At 39.1% G+C, this 13,269-nt stretch overlaps 1 protein-coding gene across 7 annotated transcripts in view; it reads right to left on the reverse strand.

Annotated features, from left to right (window-relative positions):
• Positions 1 to 13,269, reverse strand: part of TTC17 (tetratricopeptide repeat domain 17) — a 140,908-nt gene that overhangs the window by 33,935 nt on the left and 93,704 nt on the right. For 6 of the 7 annotated variants that reach the window (XM_082343672.1, XM_082343670.1, XM_082343671.1 and 3 more), the window contains 5 exons: positions 8,859 to 9,118; positions 8,224 to 8,377; positions 3,323 to 3,443; positions 1,277 to 1,436; positions 269 to 352 (listed from right to left, as the gene is read on the reverse strand). In XM_082343672.1, the coding sequence (XP_082199798.1) occupies positions 269 to 352; positions 1,277 to 1,436; positions 3,323 to 3,443; positions 8,224 to 8,377; positions 8,859 to 9,118 (779 nt within the window). The other variant, XM_082343676.1, reaches the window with a different exon arrangement.

The raw sequence follows: 13,269 nt of genomic DNA on the forward strand, positions 1-13,269 counted from the left end.
AGCACCACCTGAATATATCCAAGCTGGACTAAAAAAGAGAAAACTGACCATGTAAAGTTTAAGCACAGAAGGTAAACAAAGCAGCAAAAAAGAATACTAACCAACTGATGGAAAAAGTAATGGAAAAGTGATTGAAACATTTCATGTCATCCCTTCAGTACCAAGTATTAACTAACTAACAGAAGAGGTTAGAGCCACATAGTGGCAAATAATCTGGAAAAGTTAGAAAGTGGGCAATAGTTTAGAGCTGTCCTACAGAGTGACTTACCTTTTCCAAAACTTTGGCAATTCGGGTGCCAATTTGTTCAAGTGACTGTTGTGGATATTGGTCTTTGCCAAGATTTTGCAATACCTGGTATAGGGAGGAAGATGGTAGATTAGAGGAGTGAAAATGAGGTGAGGTCTGGTGACACTGCTGATGCTGAGTTGGGCACTGTACCACAGGTGCAGACTGCTTCTCTGGGGTACCTGCTGTGGTCCTGTTGGTAAAGCATTTTGTGGAAGATACACTGAAGGCCATTTTACCATCCCCTCAGCTTTCTCTCACTTAACAAAAATTATGGACATGTAAAACACATTCATTATAGTGTTATAGAATATAGAGTAAATAAAGAAAATAAAAAGCACTTGTAATCCTGTCACCCAGACACAACCACTGTTGATATCTCTTATGTATCTTTCAGATATTTTTCTATGTACACATATATTATTTCTCTCACAGACTGTATACTATGGGATCACACTGTAAACTATCACCTACATTTTCACATAATATATTCTAAAAATTTCTTCATGCCAATACGTATATTTCTACTACCTCTTTCTTAATGGCTCTTATTGTATACTATCTCACATCTATACCAAAACTTATTTAACAAATCCTCTACTTATTTAACATGCCTCTACTGTGGCATGTTTTCCAATTATTCTTCTAGGTATATGCTGGGTCTGTCCTCTTTCCCTTCCTTCTTAAGAATGTCAATAGGAGGATTAACTGTCCCAAATATTTCTCACAAAGAGCCTCTGTCTGATGGCAAGCAGAATGCTACCCACCTCAAGGAATAAATCAGAATTAAAATTTCCTGGTCATAAAAAAAAGCATAAGCTCAGTCACAGGGCCTGAAAGAAATTAGGCTTGGCCTAAAGCCACCTAGATGACAGCCATCTGAAAATAGGCAAAAAAATATGGCCTGGCTGCTTGTGCTTTCTGCTATCAGTTGCACCATGACTGTGGGGCTGAAAACTACAGAGAGGCTGAATAAAGCTGAGCACTCACCTCTGTTAACTGGCTCTCGCCTGTGTAATGTAGGCTGGCTCGGTTGGAAACCCCCTGCAAGTGGTCCAGGGTGTGCATGCTCGTGGGGAGATTGCCATTGCAAACAGGTTCCATCGCTGGCTGCTGTATTGGAGTGGCAAAGTCTATGTGTTCTGTGATGCTGAAAAATGGAGAGGACCACCTTAGCCATGGAAAAATTGAGTGGGTGGGGAGAAAGAGTATTAATAATCAGCTGACCATAACTTCAACATATTATTAGAATTGTCTGGAACCACAGAATCTCACAATGCAAGAGACTTCAGAAGTTATTTAGTCTGATCTCTCATTTTACAGGTACAAGGACTCCAGTGCCTGGTAATGACCATCTGTTGAATGTATGAATAGAGATCGTACCCCGGGTCAAAGCAGCAGTGTTGGGATCTGAGTCTTGAACTCAGTATTTTCTCAGTCTCCTCAAGCTGCCTCCTTTCTATGCCCCGTGACGTCTGATTTCCTTACTGCTGCTTGGCCACTTTTTCTCACTGGGGAGGTTTTAAGCCAGGTGGGTTTTCTTCTAGGACTTCTTTTTCCAGGGTACAGATAGTGATAAATACCCACAGGTGGTTCCTATCTTTTACTTTCCCTCTATGCACAGAAGCACACTTGTCCCCACAGAAAAAGTTACCTAAAGTGTAGACAGTAAATGTTATACAGATCCAGCTATTCACTGTATCTATGTATAAGATGTAAGTACTTCCCTTCATGGTTCCAAAGGGGTCATTTTCCTGCTATAGACAGGCTAAATGTTATACCCTATCATATATACTGATGTGGCAAATTGGCACTGCCAAATTTTGTTATAGCTACTTAAAAATTTTAATACATATTATGCAAACATTCATTATTTATTCAGAGCCTATTACATGTCAGATATCAGGGTTGTAATAATTAACAAAACATACCCAGTTCCCACAGTTATGATGCTCAGAGTCTTGTGATAGTCAGTTATTACAGATGTGATGAATTGTAAAAGATGAAAACACAGTGCAATGTCAGTTTACTACAGGAGGGTATATATTTCCTCCATGCTGATGGAGGAAGGAGGTGGTTAATGAAGGACTTCCTGCGGAAGAGAGATTTAAGTGGAGACCAGAAGGAGGAGTATGAATTAACCAGGAAGGGAGAAGGTTCTGAGAACACCAGCACAGGCAAAGGAGATACCACATGTGAAGGGAGGGAGGGGGGAGGGCAGAGCTGAAGATGGAAAGACACGCAGGGAGCAAATCATGAAGGGCTCTGTGGGCCACTGTAAATAGCGATATTTGTAAGTTATTAGAGTATTTTAAGAATTATTTGACTTATATTTGAGGAATAATGCTGAGTACTGTGGACAGAATGGACTGAAGAGATGCAAGAATGAATAAACCAAGAGGACCAGCTAGGAGACTACTGAGTGAATCTAAGTGGAGATGACGGTGCTCTGGTTTAAGGAGGCCGCAACGGGGATGAAGAAAAGCAGGTGGTTTTGAAAAATACTCAAAAGTTGTGGGAGTAGAGCAGTCTGACTAGGAGTAATTGTAAAATAAGAAGGCTTAGTGGTAAATCTTGGGGGAACTCCAATGCTTAAAAGGTAGACAAGGGGCCAAGAAAAGAGACTGAGCATTAAGGGAGGAAAAAGCAGCTATAAGAGAGGCAACCTTGCTCGCTTGTGTCCCGGTAGGTGCTTGTAAATCTGGATTTGCTCTGGCTCCCTTTGTAAGCACACGATGTCAGGGAGATTTTGTGCTTTGATTGAGAGAGATCCAGTCTTTAATTCAAACTAAGTAAGTTAGCTGTGACTTCTAGATAGCTTAGAAAGTATGGGTGAAGGCACTGAGAAGGGGGCACATCAACGGTTTCAGTACAGTGGGCTGAGTCCAACTGTGGTATCCTCTGAACCACCAACCCTAGAGAGGACGACTCTTCTAGTAGCTGTTGACAAAGAAGGGCAGCCATGAGGTCAGCTGGGGCGCAGTGGGATCACTGGTCACAAATGCCCTGAAGGAGGGAGAGGTTTAAGATACTCACTCAATGTTTTTTGAAGAAACTGCAAGCCAGGTACTCACGATGGCCGTCAGCTCTACCCAGCGGAGTTTGAGGCACTCGTCCGGGCTGGGCCATCCCAGACTCTGGTAGTCACGCTTTTTTCCTGGAAGGAAAGTATGTCATCAACCGACACGATTGCAAAGGAACAGAACGTATAGTGTCTTAGGCCCTGGTGATTACTTCATCCAGATCGGTGTATTGGAGGTGCCAATCATTCTTCTAGTCTAGAATTTCTACCACCTAGAGAACTAACTAAAATCTTGTCATTCACAGCTATGGGAATAACAGTCATCTTTGAGTAAAGCCTTGTTTTCAAAGACAGATGATGAAGTAAAAATAAATGTGCCCTTCACTGGATTTAAGACTGAGATAAGGGTCAAAATACTCTTCAATGTTAACATTTTACCAAACTTAATTTTTACCTTTCTATTGCTTTCTATTCAAAATCAATACATTTTGATTTTATAAAGACAACTCTAAGTCAGGAGAAACATGTATCTCTAAAGCAGGGTTTCGTAAGCTGGTACTATTGACATTGTGAGAGCTGTCCTGCCCGCTGGAGGATGTCTGGCAGCATCCCCGGCCTCTACCCAATAGATGTCAGCAGCACACTCCCTGATATACGACAACCAAAAATGTCTCCAGATACTGTCAAATGTTCCCTGGGAGGGCAAAGTCACTCCTGGTAGAGAACCCCTGCTGTAAAGGAAAGCAGTAGGATAGAGAATAATGATGATAATGAAAGGTTATCATTTATTTCCAGAGCACTTACCATGTGTTCAGGTCCTGTGCTAAGGGCTTATATCTGTAACCTCATGAGGCAGATTTTAATCCTCATTTCTCAGATGAGAAAACAAGAGGCTCAGAGAAATCAAGTGACTTGCCCAGGGTCATCTGGCTACTAGGTGGCAGAAATGGGATTCAGATCCAGGTCTGTTTGACTCTAACGTGCACATTCCCAATCATGCTATTTAAAGCTTTACTGGGCTTTTAAAGCTCTGTTTATGGTACCCTTCAAAGGTACTACCTTTTGGGTGTAGGCCCTTTACTTAAATCAAGTCCCCAAGAAAAGAGCAGAATTAAGTCCTATCTGGGAAGGATTCTTCTGAAGAAATTCGACTGGAATGGACAGGAAGGAGAACTTTGGTTCTGTATAGCTCTTTTTTATACTATAGGAATTTACCAACGATAGAAAACTGTTTAAGACACAGGCAGGCCTTTAGATTTAGGTTTTAATAGAACAGAAAAAAACAGTTTGGAAGAGTTTCAAATGAACCCTGTTTAAGTTAATAAGTTAAAGAATTGAACCACAGGTTTCACAATAAAGCTTATTCTTCTTTTATGTTTAAGAAATTCACTTGAAAAATGTTTATTGAGCATCTGTTATAAGAGACTGGGAACTGTGTTAAGACACTAGGGATACAGAGAGGAATAATTAAAGGGCCTGCCCTTGAGCTCACAGTCTACTGAGGAAGGTAAACAAACAAATTATTAGAACACAATAGGGTTAAGTGCTAGAGTGAAGGTAGAGAACAGTTGCATAGAGGAGAGAGCAACTAATGCTGCCTGAAGGTACCAAGGAAGAGATGGCATTGGAGTTTGAAGTGTAAAGATGAGTGACATTTTAGCACTGCTGAGGTGGCAGAAGGGCATTCCAGGCAGAGGGAACAGCATGTGCAAAGACAAGGAGGTAAAACAAGAGCAGGGTTGGTTCAGAGAATGGTACTGAAGAAGAGAGAAAGGCTGTGTTGTAAACAGCCTTGTGTACCACACTGGAAAGTTTGGTCTTCATGCTGCAGGCACTAGGGAGCCTTTGAGTGCACCACTCTCCACCTTGTTCACAAGGATATCATAAGACACTCTGTTAAATGCTTTGCTTTAATCTAGTTACATTATGTCTATGACACTTTCCTGGCCTTCCAGCCTACTAGCCCTCACCAAAGTAGGAAATGAAATTAGTTATGCATTATTAATTTTATTAATTCTTAGAAAATCTACAATGGTCCTTAATGATCCCTACTCTTCCCCCATGGGCTCACAAAGTACTGGTTTAATAATCTGCTTTAGAACTTTGTCAGAATTTATCACAAACTCCTTATCACTTGGTAGTGGACAGAATCCATACTTATTTGGGATACTGAAAATTGGGATATTGAACCTCTCCAGTCTTCTCTTGCTTTAGAATTTTTCACTTTAGTGACAGTGACACTTTAGTTCCATGATCTCATTTGTAAGTATATTCAGTGCCCTATCCAGGCCCACCTTCCTGAATCCATTTAAAATTGTCTGAGTGCTCTTCTATCATCTCAACCACCCAGAGCTTTAATTTTCACTTTTACAAGAAATGTTTAGTTTTTGTTTGTTAAAGTAATATAGGCTTATTATAAAATATTTAAAAAATGGAAAAGAATGTAGAAGAAAACAGAAAATCACCTGCAGCCCTATCAGCACCCAGAGATGATCATTTATGACATTTTAGTGTATTCTCTCCTACACTTGTTTCTATGTGCTTGTTTATTTTAGCATATTTCATCAAATCTAAGATGTCATAAACTGTAAGGTGCACATTATTTTACATGATTTAAGAAAGAAAAATGTTGCCAATTATTATTTAAGATACTATCAATTGTAAGATGATCTCAATTTCAGAGATACTGAAATGTGAAAAAAAATGTAGTCAAAATATAGTATATTTACTATTTTACAAAAACTGAAGTATTCTCTATATATGCTATTCTATAAACTGCGTTTGTTCACTTACTAAATTATAAACATCTTGGCTGCACAGTACATGGCAAGAACATGCTGTAATTTATTTAGGCAACTATCATCATTTAGGTATTTTTCAAATTTTTATTATGATAAGCAGCACGATGATCAATCTCTGTACTTCTATCTTTCACACTTGTAAGATAATTTATTTAGGGTAAATTACTAGAAGTAGAACTGTTGGCATATTTTAAAATTTTCTGATACATCTAGTCAAACTATCCCAAAATTCATTTTATTAACTCTCACTGTGTATCACACAAAGATAATTTGACAAGCAAAAATGGCATATCACATTTTATGTTTGCACGTCCTTGATTGCTAGTGAGGCTGAACATTTTATCACATTTAGTGGCTGTATGTGTGTGTGTGTGTATATGTGTGAGTGTGTATGTGTATTTGGTGAACTGCCTATGTACTTTGTACATATTTTATTGAAATGCTGTATTTTTTCTATCAATTTGTAGGTGCTCTTTAAATGATGTTGATATCCTTTGCTTATCATATATTCTGTAAATATATATAAACATTCTGCAAAAATACTTTGTTTCAATCCTTTGTCTTTCTATTTTGTAGTGTTTTCTGATGCCAGAATTATTTTTTTTCTTTTTCTCTCTGCTTTAGAAAGTCCTTTTTCACCTTAAAAGTATATAAATATCCATTTGAATTTTCCTCTTTTATGTTTTTGTTACATTTACTACTTAATCCATTGGAAGTTTCATTGCTATAATCATGTTTTATATTTTGAATATCTTTTTCCTTGCTACTGCAGACGTACCTACTAGAGGAAGTGTTGCTTTCTTTCCATAACATGTTAGCACACGCTATCTTTCTTAAACAGTAAAGCTACTTCATACTTTCAACTCTAGTCATGACAAATTATCCTTTTTGGTGTCCTTAGTATTTTTCTCAAATCACAGATCATTCTGGGATTTAGCCAAGTTGACCTCATTCTTTACCTTTTATTATGTGTCCTTTGCTTTCAGCTTTGGTAAATACAACTTAAATAAGACACATTTTCATGAACTTACCTTGAATTTTTGAAGTATAAGACAGTGAAAATATCCTTTTAAAAAAGGAGACTTTTGGGGCTTCCCTGGTGGTGCAGTGGTTAAGAATCTGCCTGCCAATGCAGGGAACACGGGTTCCAGCCCTGGTCTGGGAAGATCCCACATGCCGCAGAGCAACTAAGCCCGTGAACCACAACTACTGAGCCTTCGCGTCTGGAGCCTGTTCTCCGGAACGGGAGAGGCCGCGACAGTAAGAGGCCTGCGCACCGCGATGAAGAGTGGCCCCCGCTCACCGCAACTGGAGAAAGCCCTCGCACAGAAACGAAGACCCAACACAGCCAAAAATAAATTAATTAATTAATTAAAAAAAAAAATGTAGCTCTTGCAGGGCCACCATGTTTAAAAAAAAAAAAAAAAAAGGAGACTTTTTTAAAAAAAAGAAATTCTATCACCACTATTACATTGTTGGAAAAGAAGGTCAACTGGACTCATGGCAATGGCCCTGAACCTGGAGTCCAAAGATAGACTTCGGGACAACTATGAACCCTGAAAGTACATGCCAAATTTTGATGTAAATGCATTTTTTTTTCCTGGGGAGCATTTATCCAATACTTAAAGAGACATCTGACATACAAAAATGTTACTAAATAGTCAATACTTATTGAGTCCTATGTGCCCAGTTCATTTAAAGCACTTTGCATGTATAAACTCATGTAATACTCACAACCACCCTATAAGACAGATGCAATTATCGCCATTTTATAGATAAGGAAAATGAGGCACAGAGAACTAAATGGCAAAACTGGTGTGTGAAGCCAGGGAGTCTGTCTCAAACTCACAGTTTTACATATTAAACTAGACTGTTAAGAATTAATAGGATATTTAAGTTCAAGATGGTAAGATTGTAAGTCAAATGGCCAATGGTAAAAAAAAAAAATCAAGTATATGTCAAACAAAATTTTTTATATCAATGACTGATTTCTTGCTCACTTGGTTCAATTACGTTCTCATCTGATCTACTTCAAGTTGCAAACACACCCTTTGTGAGAACTGAGACAGTGAAATCTGAAAGAAGAAACTGGCATATTAAATATTCAAATTTACCTTGTGGCCCAGGAGATGCCACCTTTGGGCCAGTGATCTCCAGGTTTGCTTGGTTACGATGTACATTTTCTGCCTGATTCGATTCTACCTTTTTCCCAGGAGTTTTCTTATGATCTCCTTTGGGTTTCTTTACACGTTTGACTTGGAATGTGATCTGGGAAACGAAAACATGTTAGGGACAAATGAGACCAATTTTCACTTCTGTCCATGGCTGTGGGTATTGGTGGCTTTAAGAATAATCAGTCTTGTGCTAGGGTTAAGTTCTTTCCTTCAGTTTAATTCTTAAAGGTCTAGATGAAAAATGTTTAGTGAAATAAACAAAATAACCTAGCCTTGAAGGGTATAGAGGAAACTGAAAAGTAAGATGTCTGAACTGGGCTGTTCCCAAGTCTGCAGGCTTTGAGTGTGGTTTCACACCCATCCCACTTCCTTTGCCTCCTGGAAGAGCCAGCAATACCTAAGTAACATGAAATGCTTCTGGCAGTACAATCCCATGTGAAGGCTGACTGGAGCGTGGAGTAAAGTAGAGCCACACACCCAACAGAACCCTTACACTTTGTGAACTAGGAGCACCTCTCACCCCCCCCAAAGACCTGGGCTACAATTTGATAAGAACTGAGTTAGCAAACACTTACCCACTCTGTTGCTTCATCATCTTCACTTCTGCAGTCTCCATAGCAAGAGCTTCTGGCCACTCCATCCTGGGGACCTTTCTTCAGTACTCGTATCCCCTGTAAGTCCAGACGCCGTCCTTTCATCTCTAGTGCTCCCCCAAAGCCTTCCAGAGGCCATGCCTGTTGAAATTCATCCACCAAAGCTAATATCTCTTCTGACATTTTTGTTTCATCTGAATTCTCCATCTCATCAGAACCATTGCTTTCCTCAACCACTGTACCTGCAATTCAAGTTCCAGCATGTTATTAAATATTACAATCATTCAAGTACTTGAGGGACTCCAACCTTGCTTTCTGAGAAAAGTTTTGGCTCTGTTTAGAGGCACTTCTATAGTCCATCTTCATAAAAATACCATTCAACATCTTCAAAATTCATAATATAATATCCTTGTCATCTAGCTTTTGTAAAAAACCTGGCTGAGCACAATGGCAGCAGCTAGATGGCAGGATGTCATAGATTATGTCACTAGTGAGCATGAAGATGGCCATTTTATTTTTTTTAATTATTTTTAAAATAAATTTATTTATTTATTTATTTATTTGGGCTGTGTTGGGTCTTCGTTTCTGTGTGTGGGCTTTCTCTAGTTGCAGTGAGCGAGGGCTACTCTTCGTTGTGGTGCGCGGGCTTCTCGTTGAGGTGGCTTCACTTGTTGCGGAGCACGGGCTCTAGGCGTGCAGGCTTCAGTAGTTGTGGTGAGCAGGCTCAGTAGTTGTGGCTCGTGGGCTCTAGAGCGCAGGCTCAGTAGTTGTGGCGCATGGGCTTAGTTGCTCCGCAGCGTGTGGGATCTTCCCGGACCAGGGCTCGCACCCGTGTCTCCTGCGTTGGCAGGCAGATTCTTAACCAGTGCGCCACCAGGGAAGTCCTGAAGATGGCTATTTTAAATGTGTATTTTTTGGGGAAAAAAAACCCAACTTGCTCTAGACATGAGACAGAGATGGCAAAGATGAAGTTTATTATGAAATATTATTTATTTAATATATATATAGGATTCTTCAAGCTTTATTCAAATAGCATATGAAATATCATAGCTGTTCAGACCGTACAGTCTGCCTTAACTGAACAATGATTTGTTTAGTGGAAAATTATCCTAATTCCACATGAAGGCTCCCATTTTTACTAATGGCTAATATAAGAAATAGCAATATACTAGTGTAATTTTTTTCTAAAATGGTTATCAAGATATTTATTACGTTGCTCATGTTTCTTATATAAAGACTCTCATGGATGTTTCTCAGTGCAATGGCCTAGTAAAAATTCTCTCTCCTGAGAATTCAATATGTTTCCATTATTATACACTGCAGGTTACACAACCTTATAAGTTCCTCTCTATGCTTACCTAGAAAGCTTAAGGCAAAATTAGTCTAAGTTTCTTAATAGAATGCCTTCCTTTCTTAAAAAAATTCTTTACTATTTAACTTTTGCTATTTTGAATTAATGGCTGAATCTTATATTGTGTGTTCTGTGAAAATTATCTTCAATCCTTTTTGGAAGTGTACAGGGTACAAAAACAAACAACAAAATGGAATGCCTCCTCTTGTAATATGTACTCACTGGACAACCTGAGAGCTTGGGGTTGATTGTTCACAAAATGCCAGTCTACATTATCCCAATAATCTTCAATTGGTAATTCTGGCTTGTTCAGTGATTTAGAACATGGCATTAATAAGGTCAACGTCAGGAATCTCATAACCATATCACCAGACCTATAGCCATAGTGAGTAACCCATTTTAGAAATGCATAGTTTTAGTCTCTGAGGAGGCTTGGGGTAAGAAAGATGGCTGATTACCATGGCTAAAAACAACTTAAAGCTTTGAGCCCCTCTCACAGAAGGTCTGCAGTGTCACCCTTAGCCCTCTGGTGGCATCTCTATCTCCTCTCCCACTTTCTATTCCAGAATGTGGGAAGGTCGTTGCCAGGCTGAGAGTACTGCAAGAAATCTCTTGTCATTCTTGAAAAAGCTATAGGGCTCTTCCGTTTGTTAATAGGTGACTACAAAATGTACTGCTGCCCTTTCAAGTGAGTTTCTTTTAGGTTTTCTGAACCAATCTGCTAGATTCTATTGCTTAATATTGTCATTAATGTTCTGAAACAAGCATAAAGTAAAATAGGGGTTTGTAAAGTCTTTTTCTTTAGGGTATTTAGATAAAAATGGTTGGTTACTTGCCAAAATTATGTGGCCAGTAGTATAAATGTAGGGTGGACAAAGAGTTTTTATTTTTAGTTTCTATCTTGCTGGCTACTATATTCCAAATGTCCACCATTGCACCTGGCACACAGCAGGCACAAATAGCTGTAGAATCAATTAATGGGAACGCAGGAATACTTTGCTTTGTGAGATCCTTGAGGATCTGCTGTTCCTCCTTTTGCCCTGTCCTGCTGGAAATTCAAGACTTTTTAAACTCTAAAAAGTGTCATCTGTTAAAGTACTGTCAACCCAGATGAAAGGTAAGCCAACAGAAAGGCAGGCACTATGTTTTCAGCATAGTGTCTGGCACACTACGTGATTTACAAAGTTCTCAGTAGCTAATCCAGGAAAGCAGCTGAAAAGGATTGCTATAGGGATCCCAAACAGGAACTTAATTAGAATTGCCTGGCAACTGACTTGTAGCAACAGAGCTGTCTCTAAGTACTCCTCATGTTATTTTAGCTTCTTCTCCTTCTTTCTCCTATGGCCATGGGGTTCCTTGCACCTGGTCCTGAGACAGAAGAGGATTTTTGATAGATTTGGTCATAGCCAAGAATATGGGTTTAAAGAAAAGTGGCTTTTGGTCAAAGGTAGACAGCAGGTAACTAATCCCCCAGTGTGTAGTTAGAGCTGCATACAGATGCTGTGTGTGGAAGCCTTATTTCCATTTAGTAACTACTACTATCTAGAAAGCATTCATGTTTTTTAGTTGCAAAGAGTTCTGCAAGCCCAGGTCCCAAAGGTTGATACTTCCCTGTGCCCTTACCATATGGTAATAGATATCATTATCAAAAAGTTCTTAGAGAAAGGGCCTTTCATTGATGAAAATCAGTATTCAATTGAGAGACTATGGAACTTGCTGCAGTCTGCTGCTGGCAGCCATTCGGCCTTTTCCAAGGCTGCCGGGGTCGGGGTGATAGCAATTCTTAGAGAACACCACCAAATAAAGGTGAGCAATGGGGAGATCAAAAATGTGCTATGAGTGAGAAAACATAAACCAATCTTTATTTAGACCTTATTACATGCCCATCTCCATGCTATATGCTATACAGGTGGGAGCAAAAGGAATCTGGTCCCAAGGAATTAAAGATAATCAAGCTGGAGACACAAACCTATATATCAATACATTAAACAATGAGAGAACAATTACATTAAAATTTTTTTTTCTAAAGGAAAAACATAATTGAATGTAGTCACAAAATGCTTCTTACAGGAGAGTAGACTACCTGAGGCAGGATTCAGACAGAATAGAGGTTCAGGGAGGGCACTCCCCGAGTGATGAAACTAAAAAAGCAGGTATGTATATACTCACATACCCATATACACACATACAGATACAGGCATAAGGAAGGTATATGTGAAGGCACTACTAATTTTAAATTAACTAGAACAAAAAACGTATACAGAGTATATCAGCAAATAAGATATTTAGGGAAGGTGGGTGACACTGAGAGTGTCTGGGAAAGTCAGGAAGAAGATTCATTGTAAAGGGAGCTTCTAGTTTGTTAAGCAAAGAATAACAAGATGAGAGCCACAATATTTATAAAGGTTAGATTAGTAAATCAGCTGGTGATTTAGGAGTTAGGGGGTGGAGGACAGAAGGAAGACAGAACAGAGGACAATTAGAAAGGTGCTTCAACAATCTCTATAAGAGTTATATAAAGAGAAGGTGACAGGCTGGGGGTAAAGGGGAGATTTTAGAAAGGGAGGGAAATAGGTATGAAGAAATTTCAATGAAGAAAAATTAATAGAATTTGGTAATTATATGGATATAATGGCAAACAGAATAAGTCCGAAGATGATGTCAAGATTTTTTTACTATGTGAAATTTTAGAATCTGTGAATATGAAAACATAATGCTATTTACAAAGATGATGGAATTGGCAGAGGACAATAGGATAGTGTTGGGATTTCAGACGCTTATTCTTAATTCATTTAAACACCTGTTGTTATGTGCTTACGAATATGCTGAGGGCTCAGGATATAACAACCCATGGAGCTATGGTCTAGGCTAGAATGGATGGAGGAGCATATCTCCAGACATTGTCCAATAAGGAGCTGGAAATACAGAATTCAGGTCTGGAGAGAGGTCCGGACTACAGAGGGATCTCAGAAGGTTTTAAGTTATACTTGAATTGAAGTAGGAAGAAAAAGTAAATATTAGACTGCTGCTTGTGGGGCAGAT

Source organism: Balaenoptera borealis, assembly GCF_965194805.1.
Source record: "Balaenoptera borealis genome assembly, chromosome: 11".
NCBI classification, from domain to species: Eukaryota; Metazoa; Chordata; class Mammalia; order Artiodactyla; family Balaenopteridae; genus Balaenoptera; species Balaenoptera borealis.